At 45.1% G+C, this 25,030-nt stretch overlaps 1 protein-coding gene across 2 annotated transcripts in view; it reads left to right on the top strand.

The window, feature by feature from the left end:
* The window catches only part of CSMD2 (CUB and Sushi multiple domains 2), a 1,528,443-nt gene that overhangs the window by 1,405,152 nt on the left and 98,261 nt on the right, over positions 1 to 25,030 (top strand). For both annotated transcript variants that reach the window (XM_073665735.1, XM_073665736.1), the window contains 4 exons: positions 955 to 1,100; positions 2,007 to 2,087; positions 2,215 to 2,328; positions 21,316 to 21,504. In XM_073665735.1, coding sequence (XP_073521836.1) covers positions 955 to 1,100; positions 2,007 to 2,087; positions 2,215 to 2,328; positions 21,316 to 21,504 — 530 coding nt within the window. The remainder of the gene's footprint in view (positions 1 to 954; positions 1,101 to 2,006; positions 2,088 to 2,214; positions 2,329 to 21,315; positions 21,505 to 25,030) is intronic.

The following is a 25,030-nucleotide window of genomic DNA, read 5'->3' as shown; positions in this document are numbered from 1 at the left end:
CAGCAGTTTTCCATATCAGTCAGGAAAAAAAAACAATGTGTGCATGAGATTTCTGAAATCTCATAGACTTTGCTGGTACTGTAAAACGCAGCTTAAAATTTGCATAAAAAACGCAGCAAAAACGCAACGTGTGAAATCTAATTACACTGTATTGTTAACACACTGTTTGTAGAGAGCTTGTTATGATGATTTGAATGGTAGTAAATGTAGTCATTTTCCAAGGAAATGTACAATCACCTGATGTAGGTAATACTGTCCAAATCCAGTAAAGGAACCTCATGATAGTGCCTATATCCATATTAAATGTGACTATAAATTTCTAATGTAGTGTTGGCCTCCACTCTAGTACCGCTCCTTAGATATCTTAAATCAGTGCTCTATTCACTTCATGTTAAAAATGGTCGCTGCAGAGACATGGGGAGTGCTGAGGTAAGTCTGATCCTCAACTCCCCTCCCTTTCCATTAGTCTATGAACCAGAACTGATGATGACAGTTGACACGATGGTTATGTCCATCCTGGAGCAAAGAAAGACAGGGGAGATGCAGCTGAGACTTACCACAGCTTTAGCCTAGTCTCTGCAGCGGCCATTTTGAACATGAGGAGAACAGGGCAACGATTGCTGATACAGAAGGAGGGATAGCAGTATAGTATAGTGATAATACATTAGAAAAGAACACACATTTAAGTGGAGAATTTTGTTTAAGCTGCTAGCTGTATAAGATAAGGACCCCTGGCACATAGGAAGATATATTAAAACATTTATCAGCATATAAATTGGACAGTAAAAGTCTCATGGTGTTAAGAGGCCAACATTCACTTTAAGTAAATGACATAGATGGCTATGGAAGGTAAATGTAGGGTTACACTTTGTTACATCATAGCTCTTGTTTAATATGTGGAGAAATGCTTTTAGTGATTGTGACAGCCTCTTTGCCTCTATTCTCTTTCTGCAGGGATGGGCCCCATCAAACAGATCCTCAGCTGGGTGTCTTCTCCAGCAGTTCTAATAAGAGATCTACTATGAGCTCCTCCAATCAAGTCCTTATCACCTTTCACAGCAATGCGGCCAATGGGGGAATCTTTGCATTATATTTCTATGGTGAGACTGCAAATTTGGGCATCATGCCTAGAAATTGCTAAAGGGAAACCAGCACACAGAGAATGTTCCGGCTTCTAAGATTTATATATATGATATATGTATATATATATTGTAAGATGGCCACCGGACATGTCCTTGAGGGGAGATATGTATCGCTGAGGTTGGCAACTTCAGTGATATAAAGACCAGAAAAGCATGCTCCAGCACAAGTAGTGCTGAGAGGGTTAATAGGGCGTATCAGGGCTGTTTTTTTCAAGCAGTCACAAGAGATGGGAGGGATTGGCTGCTCACATATCCCCACCCCCAGGGCATGTGTATAAAATGGAGACCAAGTTTCTCATTCAGTGTCTGTGGCTGGGGGTGTGGAGACCTCCAGAGTGGTTTTGCCAAAAGGACACTAACTGTGACCGTGAGCGGGTGAATCCGCCATATTGTATAGACTGTTTACTCTCTGTTTTGTTACACTATGCCAGACAAGGCTTTTCTTTGTTTACTTCTGAAAGTGCGGTTTATGCAGCATAATAAACCTGCCTTGGACATTTTAAAGAGACAGTGTCCTGAGCCTACCTCTAACGCGGCTGAAGTGAGTAGAAAACCCTACAATATGCATATATATCTTAGGAGGCAGAATCTCCTCCATGTGCTGGTTTCCCTTTAGCAGTTTCTGAAAGTATCTGTCTACATGCATACTGCGTATTTCTTCATGTCGGAATGTGGTACCTATGTATCATTCAGTCTTCATCATCGTTGAATGTATTTCATGACCATTATTGAACTATTTGTCTGTCCAATTACATTCTTCTGTAACATTTCAGTTTGTCATCTGTGGGTATTTGGACAGCCTACATCTTGTGCAGTCTCATAACTGGTATCATATCATGTAATAATAATTTCTTTCTGTGACAGGATACAGACTTCGTAAATGTAAGCCTCCAATGACAGTGCCGAATGGGGAGGTTCTGTCAGGTAGTGAGGAATTTCTAATGGGTGAGTATCCATCATGATTTGGTGATACCGTATACCAGATTAATTAATTCTACTAATTATGGAATTATATTATCACATAATATTTTCTAAATTATAGTATCTTCATTTTACTAATCCTTTACCCTAGGTGACATTGTACGTTACAAATGCCTCCCAGGATTCACATTGATGGGACCAGAGATTTTGATATGCCGTCTTGGAACTCACTTGCAGTTTGAAGATCCTCCTCCAACCTGTGAAGGTAAAGTCATTTCTGGGTGACTATACTGTGCATATTCTATAGATACGATTCAGCAATGTGACCCTTTGTGAAGAAAGCCTGCAATGCATCTCTACTTGTGCAATAAATTTGAGGTCTAAAGCTCCATTTACACTGCAAGATAATCAGGAACGAGCATTCCTAGGAACATTCGGATAACAATAATCTTACAATCTAAGCAGGCTGCCAATCACCCGATGAGTGAGAAAAGTGCTCATTCATTGTGAAATAACCTTTTGTGCTACACAAAAAAATCATCGTTCTCGGCAGCGTATCATCCTCTGTAAACAGGACCTGCACTGCTGAGAATAATGGCAACCAATGTGCACTGAACAAGTAGCTGATCAGCGTTGTTTAGTGCCGCTGATGGGTTCATGTAAATGGACATTTAGTTCCAATCATCATTGTGCACTCTTCAAAATGATTATGCATGGCAAAACCATTCTAATTGCAAGATTATTGAGTGATTGCATTCACACACCATGGTTTGCTGATCGAAAAATCCAATTTTCAGCATTCTTAAAAATATGCAAATGCAATAGTAGATAGTCTTTACATTTTTAGATGAAATTAGCATGAAATTGTAGAATTACAAGTATTACTTACATGTACAGCCACACGGAGATCTACAACCGAACAGTTTTCCATAACATATCACTAGTAGTGTTGAGCCACCCCCGTAGTGTTTGAGTTCGGTTCGGTTCGTCGAACACCCGTATGTTCGCCGAACTGTTCGTCGAACTGTTCGTCGAACACCTTCGAACACCGTTAAAACCAATGGCAGGCAAACAAAAACACATAGAAACACATAGAAAACACCTTCAAAGGTGTCCAAAAGCTGACAAACAGCTCAGAAGACACAACTAACACATGGAAAAGTGACAAGTACATATAGTCATGCGAAAAGAAAAGAGGTGGAGGAGTAAAAGGAGGGGGAGACACAGATATTGGCATGTCATGCCTGTCTGTTCCTGCCCGTGCGACCTTCATGTCACCGTGTTTGTGCCAGAGATGCGGTGGACCCTGACGGCCAGCCCCCCTCTCTCAATACTGGTGCCTGTCCGCTGGTGGGTCGAGCCCCCCCTGCGGTGTGGGGGGGAGTAACATCTGCAGAAGAAAGACCATCTTCCAGCCAAACTAAGATGTCTACTTCTTTTCGTGGACAATGTGATACGATCCCTTTCTTACGGACACGCCCATCGCTACAAATTCCAGATGAGGCACAAAAACAGCAGGTGCTTCAACGGATATCAAGTGCTCCTTCAAGTGGGCTCTCCTCCACCTCAACTTCAACATCACAAATACTCCAGTCCTCAGAGGTGTCACCCCAATCGCACTTGCTTCCTCACAGCTCCCAAGTCTCCAGCTGCCCGTCTGAGTATGGGGTAACACAGATGGTTGAGTCTGCACAGCTGTTTACTCATACTATAGCCTGGGAAACGGAGGTCTGCTCCAGAACTTCTGTTAATCCAGATGAGGAAATGATCTGCACTGATGCCCAGAATCTTTATAAGTCGGATCCAGGACCAGATGAAGAAGGTTCTGAGCATAATGTAGACCCTCGTTCCCAAACTGTAACTCCTGTAGGTGGAGACAATGATGAACATGATGATGAGACTCAAATACCTGATTGTAGCGACAACTTGACTTTTCGGTCAGGGCAGAAGAGGTTGGCTCTGAGGACGACGGGTGTGAGAACACACAGGGTGATGATGACGAGGTTGGAGATCCCACTTACTGTCAACCCACAGTCAGCCAGTCGATGAGGTCAGCAGAGGAGGTGGAGGAGGATGTGACTAGCCCAGGGGATGGGGATGACTCGGTACCCGGGCCTTTGCCTGGCCTTTGGGATGTCGCGGTGGTCGGCTCCCGGGCCCGTACCCTGGGGTCAGTCTTTAAAGGGTGGATAATTGTTAATGTTATAAGAGTTCGTGACGCCACCTGTGGTATCTGGTGAGAAGCACCAGTGCTGCAGTAGTCCACTGAGGTCGGTGATAAGGCAGCTCGATGGTATAGCTCCCCACAGGTGGAGCTAGGCCTCAGAAAAGCGTATGCAGGGGGAATGCAGGACAGGCGAGACCCAGCTGGGTCAGAGCAAGAATGGGAACGGACACGGTAGTCACTTCAGTACCTTTTACTGATGGAAATTCAGGCACATCCCGGAGCACTGTAGGGTGAAGGGTGCATATCAGGATCCTCCCCAATGAGCGGGTGTAGGGCCTCCTGTTTCTTGCCTCTGCGTAGTAAGTTTCTGACCTGCCTGGAGCTAGGCCTAACTTTGTCTCTGTCCTGCGCTGGCTGACCTTGTGGTAGGGCTTTGTCTTGGAGTTCATGCTCCCAGTATGCGGGGCCTAAGCGTCTCCTGGCTCTGTTACGTATCAGCACCTTAGCGATCCTGGGACTTGTAGTTCTCCAGGGATTCCGGTTATGCCTTACTGGGTCATATAGATCCCGGTAAGCTCGGATCCGGTGTCCGGTAAATGCTTCGGGGTCAGCTGGTTAAGCTCCTCTGCCCCCTATGTACTAACTCTCCACTCGCCTTCGGCCTACTCGAGCCCTCACTAGGCTATACACACTAACGGCAACTTGCCGCGCTTCACCAATCTTATGGCGCCGGCACACCTTAAGCTCTAACTGGACTCCCTGAATCTAGCTAACAGGAGCCTCGTGCTCCACTGCTGAACTGTTAACTGAGTTCTCTAGACTAGACTGAGCTCCACTGCAGACTGACCTCTCTTAGGCTTCTCTTCAGAGGAACTGAACTGCCTAGCTCCACCTTCCCTATTTATATCCCTAACAGGCTCCCTCTGCTGGTCTGAGGTGGAAGGTGGAGATGTGTGAATGTTTATGGGGGCCTCTTGTGGAGGATTCCATCAATACACTCTTCTAGGATCTGTGATACCAAGCGCAGCTGGGCGTCACAGATGCTATTGACGACGAGGTTAGGTTGTGCCTTCCTGGACAGAGACAGAGTACTGGAAGCACGTCAACAACTGCATCCTCAACCACAACTCTGCCTCTGACCACAAGTTGTAGTGGCTCTTCAGGTTGCATGGGTGCTAAGCCTTGCATAGCCTGGGCATTTTTTCAGATCTATAAGGATGACCCAACTCGTGTTATCTGTAATATTTGTCACCAAAAGCTAAGTAGAGGGCAAAAAATCCATAGTTTGAGTACTTCATGCATGAACCGTCACATGGATATGAAGCATAAGTTGCAGTGGGAAGCTCACTGTGCTACAATGCGGCCTAGCGGGCCGGGCCAACCACCGTCTGCCCCATCTTGTGCATCCACGGCCTCTTCATCCTCTGTGACAGGGGGGACAGCAGTCACACATGTTTTTGGATGCAGACCTGCCACCTCTTTACCCGCAACAGCCAGTGTGATTGGCAGGTCATCATTTCATTTGGAAGTGGAAACACCAGCTGGTGTTGAGCGCTCTCCGACATCGAGAGCACCACCTTTGGATCAAGGCAACCTAACTTTTCCGCCTGCATCTTCCTTACAGACCGGCAAGTTTGCCGGGGACACCCTACTCAACCCCGTCTAAGCACAACAGCCAGCCCTCGGTCCCTCAGATGTGGACAAGTAAAAGACCATTTCCTCCTAGCCATGAGAAAGCTAAGAGGTTGAATTTCACCATCTACAAGCTCTTGGCTACAGAAATGCTGCCTTTCTGCCTAGTGGACACAGAGGATTTTCGAGACCTTATGTCCGTCGCAGTGCCCCAGTACCAGATGCCCAGTCGGCACTACTTCTCAAAGAAAGGTGTGCCTGCGCTACACCAGCATGTCGCACACAACATCACCGCTTCTTTGAGAAACTCTGTGTGTGACAGGGTGCATTTCACCACACACAATTGGGCGAGTAGGCATGGACAGGGGCGTTACATGTCGCTGACTGGGCACTGGCTAACTAAGGTGACAGCAGGACAAGGGGCTGTTGTCCAAGTCTTGCCTTCCCCACGAGTTGTACGTCAATCCTCTTTATCTAGAAGTTCCTCCACTGCTTCTGCCTCCTCAACCTCCTCTCGGTCCTCCACCTGCACCCAAAGCCTGTCTGGTAATGCCACCCGCTTTCTAACTGCGCAGAAGGAATCCTGCACACCTCCTTACTATGCTGGCAGCATGGCTCAACGGCATCAGGCGGTGTTTACTTTGAAATGTCTGGGAAATGTGAGTCACACAGCTGAGAAGTTGTGGTCAGCTCTGGAGACCCAGTTTCATGAATGGTTGTCTCCACTGGACCTGAAGGCCGTGTGCGACAATGCTGCAAACCTGGGTGCGGCCCTTAGCCGGGGCAATGTCACACACGTGCCTTGTATGGCTCACGTGTTGAACCTGGTTGTCCTGCAATTTTTAGTCCACTATCCCGGACTAGATGGCCTTCTGCAGAGGGCACGGTCGCTGTGTGCTCACTTCCGCCGTTCGCATCCCGCAGCTCAACGACTTACATCTCTACAGAAGTCGTTGGGCCTGCCAGTTCACCGGCTGAAATGCGATGTGCCTACCCGGTGGAATTCAACTCTGCACATGTTGCAGCGACTGTGGCAGCACCAACAAGCCCTGGTGCAATACGTTCTGACGTATAGCCTGGGCCAACGAGATCCAGAGGTGGGGCAAATCACGCTGCAGGAGTGGTCTCCGATCAGGGACCTATGAAGTTGACGCGCCCCCTGGGCCGTGGGGTACCCGGAGCCGGGCCGGTAGACGCTGGGGGTTGTAGTCACTGTGGCGGCGACCCGGTCTGTGACCCAGGGCGGTCAATCCAAGGGTAATTTGTATATATGGGTTTTATAATGTCCGACTATGCCACCTGTGGTGTGCGGCCAAAGGGGCCGCCGCTGCGGAACAGTCCTCTGAAGCTGGTGGTTTTGCAGCAATGGTATTATTACTCCCCACAGGAAAAGTGTAGCTTCAGGGCAGTGTGGGTGGATGATGGTGGTTGTAGTGCAGGGAGTCAGTAATGAACACAGAGTCCGTGTGATGCAGTCCCAAGATCTTTACTCACAGTTGTTGCAGTCCAGATTACAGGTACCAGAGCAATCTCCCCCGTCGTGCTGTGCGTACTCAGTGAGGGGCTCAGTCCACCCCCAGATAGCTCCGGAGTACTTAGCAGGACCCCCTTCTGTGTGTCCTTTCTCTGGCCTTCTCCCTGCACCTCACACCCAGTGACACTTCTATCCGGTATCCTCGGGCCTTGGCGGGCGACGTGTGTTCCATCCCCTGGGTCCAATGTGGCTACGTTCTTAGTGAGACTGGTGTGGACTTTGGCCTGCAGTACAGGAAATGCTGCAGCCTCCGGTTTCTAGTTGAGCCTTGCTGCTTCTCCGCTAGTTGAGGGACCGGTTCCCCTTATCTGGCCTGACCCCTCTACCTCCTGGTAGCAGGGGGCGTACGGGTGGCCTTCTGCACGGCCCGTACCTCTAGGGTCCCTTCGGTTCCTGGAGCCTTCCTGCTCCCACTCCTCTCTTCTCTCCTTCAGTCCTGGACCTCCCAGGCTAGGCCCGCCTCCGGAGCAGAGCTCATGCAGAGCCTATGCTCCTGTCACTTCTCCTCCTCTGACTGGCTTGCTCTTTCTAAGATGGCTTCCTATTTATACTCTCCCTGTCATGTGCTCCCCTAAGCTGCTTTCTCCACCCACACCCACTACATAGGACCCTCCCACCAGCTAGGGTCCTGGGACTGTGCTCTCCCTTAGGAGCAATCTCGCCCTACCCCCCACTGCGGGTATGTGTTGGATGCAGGTGTTAGGGTCCCGAGCCATACTCCTTCCTTACCTGAGGGTGAGATACCACACCTCTGGGTGAGATGCAGTACCTCTGTGGCGACTGAACCCTCAGGGGCGCCACACACCCTTCTGCACAGTTTTGAAATGGCGACGAAGATGTTTAGTGCTGACGACGATGCCATTATCAGACTGACTATTCTGGTGATTTACATGCTGGAGCACACATTAAACAGAATTCAGAGTCAGGTGGTGGGACAAGAGGAGGTGGAGGAAGTAGAAGAGGAGTCGTATGCGGAAGGGATAACATCTCCAAGGTCCAGATGGTCGGCAGCACCAAGGCGGCAGGCATGGGAGGGTGGGGGAGAGGGATTAACCAGGGCGCATGGTAACAGCCAAACTGTTGAGGAAGGTGCAGGAGCCGAGGAAGAAGTGGAGGACGAACTGGCGATGGGCATGGAAGACTCATCAGATGAGGGAGACCTTGATCACATTTCTGTTGTGCGAGGTTGGGGGGAGAGGACAGAGGAAGGAAGCATGATTGTTACCTCGCTACCAACACAACAAGGACTTGGTCCTCCTGGATGCGCAAGACACATGAGTGCCTTCTTGCTGCACTACCTGCAACATGACCCTCGGATTGTCAGAATTCGAAGTAATCCCGACTACTGGGTTGCCACACTCTTAGATCCCCGGTACAAAAGTAAATTTGCCGAAATAATTCCTGCCATAGAAAGGGATTCATGCATGCAGGAGTATCAGCAGAGGCTGTTGCAGAATCTTACATGTGCTTTTCCACAAAACACCAGTGGTGCACGTAGTGAATCTCACAGTTCTAACTTGCAAACCGTGGGACTGTCGAGTCTTCATCACTCAAACCGTAACAGTAACACAGTATCTGCTGGTAACAGCAATTTTGTGGAATCGTTTCACCACTTTTTTAGACCATCCTTTGCAAGGCCACAGGAGACAAGAAGTCTGACACATAGTCAACGCCTAGAGAGGATGATACAGGAGTATTTCCAAGTGAACATCGAAGCTATGACTGTGTCACTGGACCCTTGCTCATTTTGGGCTTCCAGTCTGGAAAAATGGCTGGAGCTTGCCACTCACGCCTTGGAGATCTTGTCATGCCCTGCAGCCAGCGTTCTCTCTGAACATGTGTTCAGCGCTGCTGGTGGTGTGCTGACAGATAAGCGCACGCGGCTGTCCACTGAGAATGTAGACAGACTCACGTTCATAAAGATGAACAAATCATGGATCCGCAAGGACTTTTCTACCCCTGTGTCATCCTGGGGAGATTAAAAGCTTGAGGATTTGGTAAAATCACCTCACCAACCGTTTTAAGCAACTCTGGGGCAATTGATGCCACTTAAGTGGTGTCTGTGCCACAATTTTTGGAAAAAATGGAGACTCTTTTTGGAGTCCCCTTGCTGTGTTTTATGTAACGTTGGCATCGTCAATTCCAGGTGGGTTGGGTCGCTCTCCCCCCCCCCCCTTTTAACTGTAAGAAACTACATACACTATGGCTTGGGGTAACACAGATGGTTGAGTCTGAACAGCTGTTTACTCAGATGTCTGCTCCAAAGCTTCAGTGTCTGCTAGTCAGCGTAGAATTTTTAACTGCATCTAGCCTAGGCAATACTTTGGGCGTAGGAGCCCAGCTGCGAAGCAAGCTGCACCGCCTGTGTATCTAATAAGAATTTTTAAATGCATCTAGCCTAGGCAGACTGTGAGGACCCCCAACCAAACCCAGACGCTCAGCCCCCCTACCGCCCCCCTTTCCTTGACAATACTATAATGTAACTCTTACAACTGGATGGGTGAGGATCGGTCACAGCTTTATTAACTCTTTATACTCATTCCATTAGAAAGGCATTTTATTTCTAAAATAATTCAGCTTGTTGCAGCATGCCCTGGGTCTCCACACCGGCAAGTTGGCCAACAAGTGTAACTCTCCAACATGTCCTTTCTATTTCCAGGCCACGGAGGATCCTGCATACTCGTATGCAGGACTCTGACCCCCGTCCATCACTCTTAACGCTTGTTCCACTCCGTCCTGGAGTCCTGACAGGAATATGTCCAGTCCAATATCCATTAAGTGAACACCGTCGGGCCGTATGAGGCCTGCTTTATCTACTTCCAGTTGTCGGTGTATCACTACACCGCCTCTGTCTCTTCTAAATTTTGCCATCCGAATATTTATTACCCGCCTTGTCCGTTCGATGGCCATGATGTCTCGCGCACCTTGCCATACCGCTATCGGCACAATTTCTGACCATACTATAGTTAGTTTTGTGAAAAATTCTCTGAAGCGCTCAGTGTCTAGTTTCATTATTGCCATTAGTTATGCGCTCTTGTGATGACCTAGGTCGTTTCCCCGGGCCTGTATAACTAAGATGACCGGACCTCTTGCCTCTCTCCCTACCTTGATTACCTCCATTAGTACCTGTGGCCATAGCAGGCCTCTAATACCTCTCCAGTTGAAATATGTGTTATGAAACTCTAATTTCCTCCCGCCTGGGTGGACTTTCGCCCTTTTTTCTGCCCAATATATATACGAGTGGCCTATCACCCACACTGTTGGCTTATCGTCACCTGTAAAAGAAACAAACCACGTTAGGATAACAAGTCCGGTCTTATGTATCTCGCCAAACACATGGATCGCCATCTCCCTATCCTCTGAACTTCCGTTTCTGACAGTCCTGCTCTTGCTGCTTCCGTGGCCACGCCTATGCGGAATGAGTGTGTCCCGTAATCTTTGTGGTTGCCTGCCGATGTTATGCATTTATTAAATATAGCTTGGAACTGGTATCTTGATAATGGCATTCCATCAATGTGTGATAGGAAGAAATTACTTTGTGATCTGATGGTTATATATGTTTTTACTATTGTTACCCGACTCAGTGTACCGTTTGTGGGTTGTAGAAGTACCCAAGTGCCCCTGCCCGCTGGAACCGTTTTCAATTGGCGTATGCGTAGACATATTGCATTATTGGCTATGACTACGTCCTGGTGTAATAAGCCTCCACTGGTAGTAATTTTGGATTGAGGGACTAATTCGCTTATGCATAGTGCCCCGAAGAAGGCGATCGCAAATGGAGTAGACAGTAGTGTTGCTTCAAATTGTGAGTGTCATGTTAATGGTGTTAGGGATATGATGTGAGAAATCAGTTTTAGTGACACGGGACAGGACGTCTACACTCCTGACTTGGCTGACCCCTTTTCCACCCGTTTATGGATTGTCTGATGATGAATCTCTTTGTCACATCTCCCCAATTCAGTAGTTGGAAGTGAAATGGTACTCCGGTCAGACACCGCTGCGCAGATGCCCCTGATATGCCCCTCATCATTAGCTTGTGGAGAAATTCTATGGTGACTTGTAATCTGGCTTGTTCACATTGGTCAACCCATCTGCCTGCTACTAGTCGTGTCCACTCTTCCCATGCCTTACCGAATGCTTGCCACGTCAACGGGACAACTGACGCTCTGATTAATGGCATCAACTATTCGCCACTAGATCCCATAGGGAGGGTGGGCAACTGTTGCCCGATGGGTGGGCGTTGGGGAGGAGCTCTGTGAATATCTGCCAATTGAATTGTGATAAAGCGTTAGCAGCAGCTTTAGACTCCTCAGCATCGTGGCTAGCGCGGACCCATGCATTGTGTTTTAGGCACAGGAATGCTAGCCGGCGTAGATGGGAGAGACGATGATGCCATCTTATTAATGCAGTGCGCTAGGCTGGTGTTTTTTGTTATGAAGCGTATATTTTTGTTAGCCAGGAGCGCGCCTCATATTTCTATTGCTACCACTATTGGGAAGAAAAAAATTTTTCCGGGCAAGATGCAGCTAAAAATTATTATTAATTTCAAAGCTGGTGGAGCTTGGTATAGATGGCCTAATACAATGAGTACCACACTCTGCTACTATGCCCAAAATTATTTTTCAGGCAAGATGCAGCTAAAAATTATTATTAATTTCAAAGCTGGTGGAGCTTAGTATAGATGGCCTAATAGAATGAGTACCACACACTGCTAATATGCCCAAAATTAGTTTACAGGCAAGATGCAGCTAAAAATTATTATTAATTTCAAAGCTGGTGGAGCTTGGTATAGATGGCCTAATACAATGAGTACCACACACTGCTACTAAGCCCAAAATTATTTTCCGGGCTAGATGCAGCTAAAAATTATTTTGAATTTGCAACCTGGTGGAGGTTAGTATAGATGGACTAATAGAACAAGTCCCACACACTGCTACAAGCCGAAGCCAAAATATTTTTTCAGAGCTAGATGCACATAAAAATTATATTGAATTTGCAACCTGGTGCAGGTTAGTATAGATGGACTAATAAAGCAAGTCCCATACACTGCTACAAGCCGAAATATTTTTTCAGAGCTAGATACAGATAAAAATTAGATTGAATTTGCAACCTGGTGGAGGTTAGTATAGATGGACTAATAGAACAAGTCCCACACACTGCTACAAGACTAAATATTTTTTCAGAGCTAGATGCAGATAAAAATTATATTGAATTTGCAACCTGGTGGAGATTAGTATAGATGGACTAATAGAACAAGTCCCACACACTGCTAGAAGCCGAAGCCCAAATATTTTTTCAGAGCTAGATACAGATAAAAATTATATTGAATTTGCAACCTGGTGGAGGTTAGTATAGATGGACTAATAGAACAAGTCCCACACACTGCTACAAGCCGAAGCCCAAATATTTTTTCAGAGCTAGATGCAGATAAAAATTATATTGAATTTGCAACCTGGTGGAGGTTAGTATAGATGGACTAATAGAACAAGTCCCACACACTGCTACAAGCCGAAATATTTTTTCAGAGCTAGATGCAGATAAAAATTATATTGAATTTGCAACCTGGTGGAGGTTAGTATAGATGAACTAATAGAACAAGTCCCACACACTGCTACAAGCCGAAGCCGAAATATTTTTTCAGAGCTAGATGCAGATAAAAATTATATTGAATTTGCAACCTGGTGGAGGTTAGTATAGATGGACTAATAGAACAAGTCCCACACACTGCTACAAGCCGAAATATTTTTCGCAGTGAGAAAATGGTGGCGACGGGGAAAATGGCTGGGTATTATAGGGTAAGGACATGTTGACATACACTGCCAATGACACATGCCCTTGCTTGTGTGAAAAAAAGCACTTCGCTCCGTGTGTGCGCTGCTGATAGACTGACAGATTGCACCTCCCCACTGTAAATGCGGGAAAGAGAAAAAAAATGGAGATCTTCATTATTACTGCAGAGATCCATCCCCTGCCCCTCCCCCCGCCCCGCTGTATACTCAAACTGCGTATTAACATTAATTTTCAGCATTACTGAGAAAAAATCCAGTTACGATTTTGGTGCACGAACAGTTATCGAACATAACCTCGAACAGCCGGATTTTTTTCAAATTGTTCGTGTTCGCCGAACGGCTCGAACACCACCCAAAACAGCTCGAATTTGAGATTGGCGAACAGTTCGAGTCGAACACCGCTCATCTCTAATCACTAGCCAAAACTTTTGGCCTGTATATAGCAAACAGATTGTACAAGATATGCCAAGTATAACATACCTCTGTCTTTGTAAGGCTAAGTTCAAATGAGCGCATATAAAAAGCACATCTGCTTTTCATCCAGTAAAAACAGAATTTTTTCCTCCATATGCTTTTTTTTTTTTTGCAAATCCATAAACTTGAATGCATGAGACTTTTTCGAAACCCAACATTTTTTTCAAATACAGTCAGTGTAAAAAAATAATTATCTGAACAGCCAATTGAATAATATTGGTGCTGTCCGTGTGAAGTCAGTTTTTTCCACTGTTGTGTGAACTTAGCCTAAGAGAGAGGGTTGTGTTGTTCCCTTTCTCAGAACAAATGCTGTATTTTGCCATATTTCAAACAATCACATTAGTTTAGTTTGAACAGTAAACAAAAACTATAAAGTCTAACACCACTTCAACTTTTAGAAACAATTGAGTTCTTATCAAGGTCAGCATTAATAACAGGCAAATTTAGCAGATGCTTGAGGTAGGTAAGTCCCATGAGGACCTATGATAGGGAAACGTGTTATGTTTACACTTGGAGCATGACCAATCTTTTACTCATACATATCACCATACTTTGTGCTGAATAGTGTTACAGATTTCAGCTTTCAGCAGAATCATCAGCAGTCAGAAATTGTGTGAGAATTAGTGTTGAGCATTCCGATACTGAAATATCGGGTATCGGCCGATATTCGCGGTATCGGAATTCCGATACTTAATTCCGATACTTTTACAATATCGAATACCGGAATCGGAAGTTCCCATAATGCCTGCGCTCTGCAGTGTCTCTGAAGGATGACAAGCTGGATGACAGCGCTCAGCTGAGATCCAGCCTGTCATCAGAATGCCATCCCAGCGTGGGAGAATTCTCCTGATTGTTTAAAAGCCGGCGGGCGGTAAAAAGCCGCCGGCTTTTAAACAATCACACAGCCCCATACTGCTTCCCCGCAGCCTCCCACCCCGATCCTCCGCTCCCCTCGCCACCTCCCATCCCGATCGTAAGTTAGGACCGGGCGGGGAGCACAGCACCAAGGAGCGGGCAGCGAAGGACCCGGGCGGGGAAGCTGGCAGTGAAAAGACTTCACCGCCGGCTTTCCCGTTCTGTGCTGCGCTTTCCCACCGGTTATTTCAAATGAACAGCTGAGGTATCAGGTGATGCCGATCAGCTGTTCATTTGAAGTCGCCGCGGTGCCCTCAGAGGGTTCATGTGAGTTCATGCTTGACTGCATTGCATGAACTCACATGAACTTTCCCACGGCCACACAGGTCAGCCTCACCTCCCAGACCATCAGCCCGTCATGATTGGTGTGTGCGGGTGTGCGCGATGTCTGTGCGATGTGTGCGGGTGTGCGCGGTGTCTGCGCGATGTCTGCGAGTGTGTGCGGGTGTGCGCTGTGTCTGTGCGATGTGTGCGGGTGTGTGCGTGCAGGCAGACATAGGCCGATGTGACACTACTACTCCCATCGGCCTATGTCTGTCCCCTGTCCACTCCTGCCAGCAGGATCAGCTCGATGGGAGCAGTAGTTCCCATCAGCCTGATCCTGCTATTTAAATTGCCCTACTGTGTCCCCAATAAATGTTAAATACATGTCATTGGTGGCCAGTGGTTGCCTACAATAAATTAGTTTATACATTACCTGTCCCCGCCGATCGCCACCTAAAATAAAGTAAAAAATAAAAAACTACACCTATACTCACCTAGACACCTAATTCCCCGAAGCCATCGATCTCCTGTAATAAAATATAAAATAATAAACCACAACCTTATCCTTACCCCTCGGTAGTAGTCCACGAGTGTCCCACGATGATCTCCAGTTCAGAGCAGCCACATAGAATGTGACCGCTCTGAACCGCTGCCGCCGCTAGAATGACGGGGCCGTAAAGCAGCCCCGTCATTGCATAAGCGGGTTCGCCGGAGTTCAGGCAGCGCTGCTCCGTTTAGCTGCTTTACGGCCCCGCTGTAGCGTGAGAAATTCCCACGGTACAGCAGTGCCGTAAAGGAGGTCTCCGGAGCTGCGCTGCCTGAATGCACTCCGGTGACCTCAGTCAGTGGCTCCCGCTGCCGGGAGCGGACGTGTTCCCGGCAGCGTGAGCTTACAGCAGCCATGACAGCTGTCACCATCTCCAGATGTGACAGCTGTGCATGGGAGATCAGCGCTGGAACGTGGACAGGTAACTATTTTTTTTTAGTAAACTAAGAATTAAATAAAATGGTGTGTTTTATTTCAAATAAATTATTTTATTCTGGGTGTAGTGTGTTTTTTCTTTTTAACACTTTGTAGGTTAGTAATGGGGGTGTCTTATAGATGCCCATCATTACTAACCTGGGCTTCATGGCAGCTGGCGCTGACATGAACCCCACCACTATTACCCCCTGCCACCGCACCAGGGCAGCGTGGAAGAGCGAGGCTAAGTGCCAGAGTTGGCGCATCCTATGGATGCGCCATTTCTGGGGCGACTGACGGCTGGTGTTTCTAGCCTGGGAGGGGGCCAATATTCATGGCACCCTTCCTGGGCTATTAATATCAGCCCCCAGCTGTCTGCCTAGCCTTTGCTAGCTATTAAAATAGGGGGGACCCCACGTCATTTTTTTTGGGGGGGTCCCCCATTTTAATAGCTAGTAAAGGCTAGGTATTCAGCTGGGGGCTGATATTAGTAGTCTGGGAAACTCCGTGGGTATTACCCCCTTCCCAGGCTTCAAACATCTGCCCCAGCCGTCTGCTTAACCTCCGCTAGAGACTAAAATTATGGGGGATCCCACGCCAATTTTTTTTTTAAATAAATCCTTTATTTTAACACTAAATGACATTTGAGGAGTTAATAAAGATGTAGTCCCTAAATTATTATTTATTTTTGAATTAATTTTTCCCAAAAATTTTGACGTGGGCTTTGCTATATTTTTGTATGCCAGCCAGGAACAGCATCCGGCTTCTATGAACGCGCCATTTTCCGGGGTGGCTGCGGACTGCAATTTGCAGCGGGGGGCCCCAGAAAGCTTGGGCCTCCCTGCGCTGCAGATTCCATCCCCCAGCTGCCTAGTTGTACCTGGCTGGACACAAAAATAGGGAGAAGCCCCACGTATTTTTTTTTTAAATTATTTCATGAAATTTATGAAATAATAAAGAAAAAAGGGCTTCCCTATATTGTTGTGTCCGGCCAGGTACAAATAGGCAGCTGGTGGTTGGGGGCAGCCCATTCCTGCCTGCTGTACCTGGCTGGACCCAAATATAGTGCGAAGCCCCACGTCAATTTTTTTTTAATTATTTCAGGAAATTCATGAAATAATTAAAAAAAAATTGACGTGGGGCTTCGCCATATATTTGTGTCCAGCCAGGTACAGCAGGCAGGAACGGGCTGCCCCCAACCACCAGCTGCCTATTTGTACCTGGCCGGACACAACAATATAGGGAAGCCCTTTTTTTAAAAAATTATTTCATGAAATAATTAAAAAAAAATTGACGTGGAGCTTCGCACTATATTTGGGTCCAGCCAGGTACAGCAGGCAGGAACGGGCTGCCCCCAACCACCAGCTGCCTATTTGTACCTGGCCGGACACAACAATATAGGGAAGCCCTTTTTTTCTTAACTATTTCATGAATTTCATGAAATAATTTAAAAAAAAAATACGTGGAGCTTCGCCCTATTTTTGTGTCCAGCCAGGTACAACTAGGCAGCTGGGGGCTGGAATCTGCAGCGCAGGGAGACCCAAGCTTTCTGGGCCCCACCCGCTGCAAATTGCAGTCCGCAGCCGCCCCGGAAAATGGCGCGTTCATAGAAGCGCCATCTTCTGGCGCTGTACCCAACTCATCCAGGGCCCTGGTGCGGTGGCTCACTGGGTAATAAAGGGGTTAAGGCCAGCTTGGCATTATCAGCTGGCCCTAAGTCCGAAATTCATGGGGTCACGCCAATATTAGACATGACCACCATGAATTTCTAGTAAAGTATTTAAAAAAAACACAACACCCAGAGAAAAGTCCTTTAATTGAAATAAAGACACAATTCTTTATTGTTCTAAATTAAACTATACTTACCATCACGCCCATTCCAGCTGAAGCCAACGATCTCCTGCAATAAAAGAAAAATAATAAACCAACCTCATCCTTACCTTTCCATGGTTCCCACGACAGCTTCAGCTCTGCTACATCGAGATGACAGGCTGGACCGCAGCAAAACGCTGCCATCCAGCCTGTCATCCCGCAGACACTGAGAAGCACAGGCATGCTTGCGCTCCTCAGTGTCTCTCTGTGACGGCATCCAGATGAGCTGAGGTCATGTCCAATGAACTCGGCTCACCTCATGCACGTCACTGACAGCGTGGGAGAATTCTCCTGCATTCAGCGCTTCAGCGTGAGAATTTTCCCACGCTGTCAGTGACGTGCATGAGGTGAGCTGAGTTCATTGGACATGACCTCACCTCATGCACGTCACTGACAGCGTGGGAAAATTCTCACGCTGAAGCGCTGAGTGCAGGAGAATTCTCCCACGCTGTCAGTGACGTGCATGAGGTGAGCCGAGTTCATTGTCGGCTCATCTGGATGCCGTCACAGAGAGACACTGAGGAGCGCAAGCATGCCTGCGCTTCTCGGTGTCCGCGGGATGACAGGCTGGATGGCAGCGTTCTGCTGCGGTCCAGCCTGTCATCTCAATGTAGCAGAGCTGGAGCTGTCCTGGGAACCATCGAAAGGTAAGGATGAGGTTGCTTTATTATTTTTCATTATTTTTTATTGCAGGAGATCGTTGGCTTCAGCTGGAATGGGCGTGATGGTAAGTATGGTTTAATTTAGAACAATAAAGAATTGTGTGTTTATTTCAATTAAAGGACTTTATTCTGGGTGTTTGTGTTTTTTTTTTAACTTTGACTATGGGGTTAGTAATGGGGGTGTCTTATAGACGCCTCTCCATTACTAACCTGGGCTTGATGTCAGCTGGCATTATAAGCTGACATCAACCCCAGCCCTATTACCCCACTGCCACCGTTACAGGGCAGTGGGAAGAGCGAGGCTAAGTGCCAGAATTGGCGCATCCTATGGATGCGCCATTTCTGGGGCGGCTGACGGCTGGTGTTTCTAGCCTGGGAGGGGGCCAATATTCATGGCTCCCTTCCTGGGCTATTAATATCAGCCCCCAGCTGTCTGCCTAGCCTTTGCTAGCTATTAAATTAGGGGGGACCCCACGTCATTTTTTTGGGGGGGTCCCCCATTTTAATAGCTAGTAAAGGCTATGTATTCAGCTGGGGGCTGATATTAGTAGCCTGGGAAGCTCCGTGGGTATTACCCCCTTCCCAGGCTTCAAACATCTGCCCCAGCTGTCTGCTTAACCTCCGCTAGAGACTAAAATTAAGGGGAACCCCACGCCAATTTTTTTTAAAATAAATCCTTTATTTTAACATTAAATGACAAGTACAGTAATCAACACTGTCACTGTACTTCATATATATGTGACTGACATGTTTCTATCTATCTAATCTATGTATGATTCTCTATTCCTTCTATTCTAAATTGTCGGGTACAGATGCTGAATTGCCGGCCGGCTTTCTTAAAGAGACGGTGCATGAAAACACTATTATTTTTTTTAATAAATCCTTTACACTAAATGACAAGTACAGTAAGCAACACTGTCACTGTGCTTCATATATATGTGACTGACATGTTTCTATCTATCTAATCTATGTGTGATGTTCTATTCTTTCTGTTGTAAATTGTCGGGTACCGGTGTATGCCGCTGATGAATTGCCGGCTTTTCGCATAATACATTCTACATTATTCTTAGTTGTTTTCCTTCATGTAGAATTAACCTACAAGGAAAGAAAGGGTTTATTTTCATTCCGATATTAGTGTCCCATTGACTTGCATTGGTTTCCGGTATCGGAATCGGCGATATCCGATACTTTTTGAGTATCGGTCCGATCCAATCCGATACGATATTTCCTGATATCGGAAGGTATCGCTCAACACTAGTGAGAATACATTGTTTTACTTGAGAGAGGTCATACATTATAGTCTAGAGGAACTCCACACACTGAAGGTAGCCTGTCAGAAACGTTAACCCTGCCAAACCATTAATGTGACTGTATAGCCCCTTAAAAGATAAGTCAGGTGATCACTTCATGACTCCAAAGTGACTCCAAAGTGCTGCTTCAGCAGCTAGAAATTGTGTTTTGAAGTTTAGTGTGGAAGTGCATTGGGAGATGATGATAACCGTTTAGGCTCCGCTGTATTGCTGAACTAGCAGAACCCTCCCCTGGCTGATTGACAGGTTGATTCCTCTAGTACACTGGCCACTGACATGTCAGTTGCCAAAGGAGGGTGCTGATAACTTGGGAATTCAGTGGAGTCTAAGGAGCTGTAAGTGCTTTGTCATGTCCTAATGCATTTCCAAACTGAACTTCAAAACACAATCTTTCACTGCTGCAGCAGCATTTTTTGGTCAAATAGTGATGAACAGTTTTATCTGTTAAATGCCTACACTGTCATGTTAATGGTTTGGAGAGGTTAAAGATTTCTGACATGTTCCATTTAACATCTTAACACAGCGCCATCTGCTGTCTGCTCAGTACAGTCTCACCATATGCATGCCCCCAGAGGAAGCAGAAGATGCGAAACGCGCGTTGGGGAGGTGTTATGGCGTATTCCTTGAACCTGTTATGAGTAATAACCTGTTTTGACATGCTTTTATTGTCCACTGTGTTCAATCTTGGTACATAAGTTGTAAGTGCCATAGCATTGATCATGTAATTGAAACTGTCATATACCATTATTACTGCTGTTACTTTACTCTCATTAATGAAGGTAGTTCTCTTATTCTATGATTATATATTCTGAGGCATTGACTGTTTGTTGCATATATATCTGTTATTTTATAACATCTGATACAGTTTATATTAAGATATAGATGACACATACAGTATATATGCTCAATATAATTATATACTAAGGTATTAACTTTTTATGTAAGGTATACAGTTGCAAATAATTTGTCCTTGTACTCTTTAGAGAATTTAGAACTGTATATGTACTAATCAGTATTTTAGAATTAGGCCACGACCCCACTATCAGTATTTGGTCAGTATTCAGTCAGTATTTTTTCTCAGGAGTGGGAGCCAAAACCAGGAGTGGGTGATACATGCAGAATTGGTGACTTGTTTCTATTATACCTTTTCTCTGATTGTTCCTCACCTGGTTTTGGCTCTCACTCTTGAGAAAAAATACTGACTGAATACTGACCAAATACTGATAGTGGGGCCGTGGCCTTACAATCCTACCAGTAGCTCCAAAAAAGCATCCCATTTATGTTGTTTAGGTAATGAGATTTGAGTATATATAACTTACAAACCAGGGGTGGGATATGTATAATAACTTGGGTTGTTGGGTAATGCCTATGCATGTTCTATTTACATATCCTTATCCATCAAGGATTAGGTTCATGTTGCACTCTGACACCACTATATGACCAGGGATCAATTTTTGAACCACATTTATTTTTTATGTTGAATATGTTTTTTTGACTGAACCAAATAAAATGTTGTAATTTTATAAAGCTTTTTAGGGCTCCTTTATTTTTCCTGTGTATAACATTCACAGCATAAGTCTGCAGCTGTTGTTGTTAATCTAACAAATAAGATTCTCTACTAAATGAACCATGCTGTTTATGTAAATGGTGTTATGTGTATTTTTTACCACAGTGCTTTGTCCCGCGAATGAAATCCTTACCGACTCCACTGGAGTAATTCTCAGCCAGAGTTATCCTGGCACGTACCCTCAATTCCAGACATGCTCCTGGCTTATCAAAGTTGAAGCTGGATACAATGTGACACTGACGGTGGAATACTTTCTCAGTGAAAAGCAGTATGATGAATTTGACATTTTTGATGGTGAGATGAAATTAAGTTTAAGATCAAGTTCACAGTTAATCTAAAGTATTTATACAGACTAAAGTGACATGTGCCACAGATAATATCATTGTATATGTTGTGAAAGCAGAACAGATATGTTGTATGGGTTCCACATTCTACAAATAATAAAGGCATTTGTGATGGTTGTAAGGCCATTCACACAATAGCCATTTACGTAGTGGATCTGGTATTTTTGATGGCACGAATGGTGCAGTGAGCAGCACTATTTTTAATGTTTAAAATACCAGCAATCCAATGGAAATGTTAAAAGGCTTTCGGTTTAGCTTTCATGGTTTTATTCCAAATGTAAGCCAAGATACTAGTATGAATAGAGCCTTAGATGTTCAGCAGCTAAGACTGAGAAATTATACCTCCACTTACATTGTCTTCTGCTGAGTTAGGCAAAAAGTTTCAGAGGAAAGTTAAAGCCTAGGTAAGCCCTATGAAAATAAAATATAGAACAGTCTCAAGAAAAAGTCATTATTCATAGTTTCAAAGAGATATGAATCAGAATTCTGACTTCTTTGTAGGTTTCGAATGCTATTTAAAATACTTTTCTTGGAACTTCTTAAACAGAAAACATTTAGAAAGTGGCTGTCTATAACGTCTGCTTTTCCATGGAAGGTTTCAGAAACATAGTGCAAAGTAGGGATTGATCGCAATATTCCAAACGTATACATGGAAAGGCTACTACTAAATTGTAGCCTACAAATATAAGAAATCTTATTTGTTCATTGCATTTACAGCCCCAATTATGAAACATTTAGGATATTAAGATAACTAATAAATGTATATATATATATACAGTACAGACCAAAAGTTTGGACACACCTTCTCATTTAAAGATTTTTCTGTATTTTCATGACTAAGAAAATTGTACATTCACACTGAAGGCATCAAAACTATGAATTAACACTTGTGGAATTATATACTTAACAAAAAAGTGTGAAACAACTGAAAATATGTCTTATATTCTAGGTTCTTCAAAGTAGCCACCTTTTGCTTTGATGACTGCTTTGCACACTCTTGGCATTCTCTTGATGAGCTTCAAGAAGTAGTCACCGGAAATGGAATGTGGAAGGAAAAAATAAAATTTATTTTTTTTTAACACAAATTTTCCTTTAGACCCAATTTTTTTTCTTTCACAAGGGTAACAAGAGAAAATGAGCCCCAAAATTTGTTGTGCAATTTCTCCTGAGCACACCGATAACCCATATATGGGGGAAAACCACTGGGTGCACGGCAGGGCTCCTAAGGGAAGGAGTGCCATTTGACTTTTTGAATATAAAATTTGCTGGCATAATTAGCGGACGCCATGTCACATTTGGAGAGCCCCTGATGTGCCTTAACAGTGGAAACCCCCCACAAGTGACACCATTCTGGGAACAAGACCCCTAGGGGAGCTTGTTTAAATGTGTAGGGAGCACCTTGAACCCCCAAGTACATCACATACGTTTATAATGTTGATCCAAAATTTTTTAAAAAAAACACAATTTTCCCATATAAATGTTTTTTTAGCCCCATATTTAGCATTTTTACTAGGGTAACAGGAGAAATTGCACCATACAATTTGTTGTGCAATTTCTCTTGAATACGAAGATTCCCAATATGTGGAAGAAAACTACTGTTTGGGCGCATGGCAGGGCTTGGAAGGGAAGAAGCGCCATTTGACTTTTTGAAGGCAAAATTTGCTGGAATAATTAGCGCACGCAATGTCGTGTTTGGAAAGCCCCTGATGTGCTTAAACAGTGGAAACCGCCCACAAGTGACACCATTTTGGAAACTAGACCCTGAAGGAAACTTATCTAGATGTGTGGTGAGCACCTTGAAGTTTATAATGTTGAACCGTGAAAATTAAAAAAACACATTTTCCTACAAAAATGTTTTTTCGCCCCAAATTTTGTATTTTCACAAGTGAAACAGGAGAAAATGGACCCCAAAATGTGTTGTGCAATTTCTCGTGAGTAGGCAGATACCTCATATGTGGGTGAAAACTACTGTTTGGGCATACGGCAGGGCTCAGAAAGGAAGGAGTGATGTTTTGGAATGCAGATTTTGATTGTATGGTCTGGGTGTCATGTCGCGTTTGGAGAGCCCCTCATGGGCTCCCTCAAGGAATTTATCTAAACATGGTGAGCACATTGAACCCACAGGTGCTTCACAGAATTTTACAACGTTGATCTGGTAAAATGAAAAAAATATATTTTTTCCACAAAAATGTTGTTTTAGCCCCAATTCTTTCCATTTTCACAGCGACAGCAAGAGAAAATGGATCCCAAAATTTGTTGTGCAATTTCTCCTGAGTACACAGATACCCCATATGTGGTGAAATCTACTTTTTAGGCGCAGTGCAAAGCTCAGAAGGGAAGAAGTGCTATATTGGGGTTCAGATTTTGCTGGACTGGTTTGAGGGTGCCATGTCACATTGGTAGAGCCAGAACAGCGGAACCCCACATAAGTGACCCCATTTTACAAACTACACCACTCAATGAATTCATCTAGGAGTGCAGTGATCATATTAACACCACCGTTGCGTCACAGCATTTTATACCATTGGGCAGTGAAGAAAAAATAATTAAATTTTTACCACCAAAATTTTGTTTTGGTTCCAGATTTTACATTTTCACACTGGGAAATGGGTAAAAATGGCACCAAAATTTGTCCCTCAATTTCTGCTGAATGTAGAAATACCCCATATGTGGCAGTACAGTACTGCTTAGCCACACAGCGAGACTTGGGAGGGAATGAGCGCTATTTGCCCCCTGTAACACAGATTTTCCTAGAATAGTTTGCGGACTCCATATACAAAGACCCTAAGTGCTAGAAGAGCAGAATGCCCCCTCAAGTGACCTCATTTTGGAAATTGTACCCCTTTGGGAACTTATCTACAGTTGTAATGTTGATTTTGACTCCATGGGTGTTTTCCAGAAACAAGCAGTAGTGGATGTTGTTGAGTGAAAATTGCAAACTGCCATTGTAGTGACCAGTACTTTGTAGTGACCAGTACGTTGTAGTGCCTGTACATTGTGCCCAGCTTGTGCTTTTGGAGACATGCACCTTTAAATTAGGCGGGCTCTCATTGCTACAGAAATGCCAAACATGTGGACGGTAAATGTTATTTAGACACACTGGTACTCAGAAGGGAGGGGGCATTTGGATGTAGGAGAGCAAAATTTGCAATAGCACTTTTCCAGAGCCTTTGTACTACCAGTAACATGGAAGCCCCTTATATTTCCGATAATAGATGATGGACCTGAGTGGGGGCTTTTTTTGTGGAATAAGTTGAAGACTTTATTGGGATCATTTTACGTAGCATTTTGGATCACATTTATCCGCCTCTTACGCTGAGCACTTACATCGGGGTTTCCATCTAAATCTCCGAGTGACGTGACAGATAAAAACCTCGACGGATCCATTAACAATAATGAGGCAGCAGAGTTACTCTGGACTCCGTCTGGCCTCTGTTCAGCGTTGTCCTTCTTTTCAGACGTGCAAAAAACTGTGT

Source organism: Phyllobates terribilis, unplaced genomic scaffold (assembly GCF_046119375.1).
Source record: "Phyllobates terribilis strain yellow unplaced genomic scaffold, ASM4611937v1 Scaffold_2__4_contigs__length_985480577, whole genome shotgun sequence".
Classification (NCBI taxonomy): domain Eukaryota; kingdom Metazoa; phylum Chordata; class Amphibia; order Anura; family Dendrobatidae; genus Phyllobates; species Phyllobates terribilis.
This window is presented reverse-complemented; position numbering and strand designations above follow the sequence as displayed.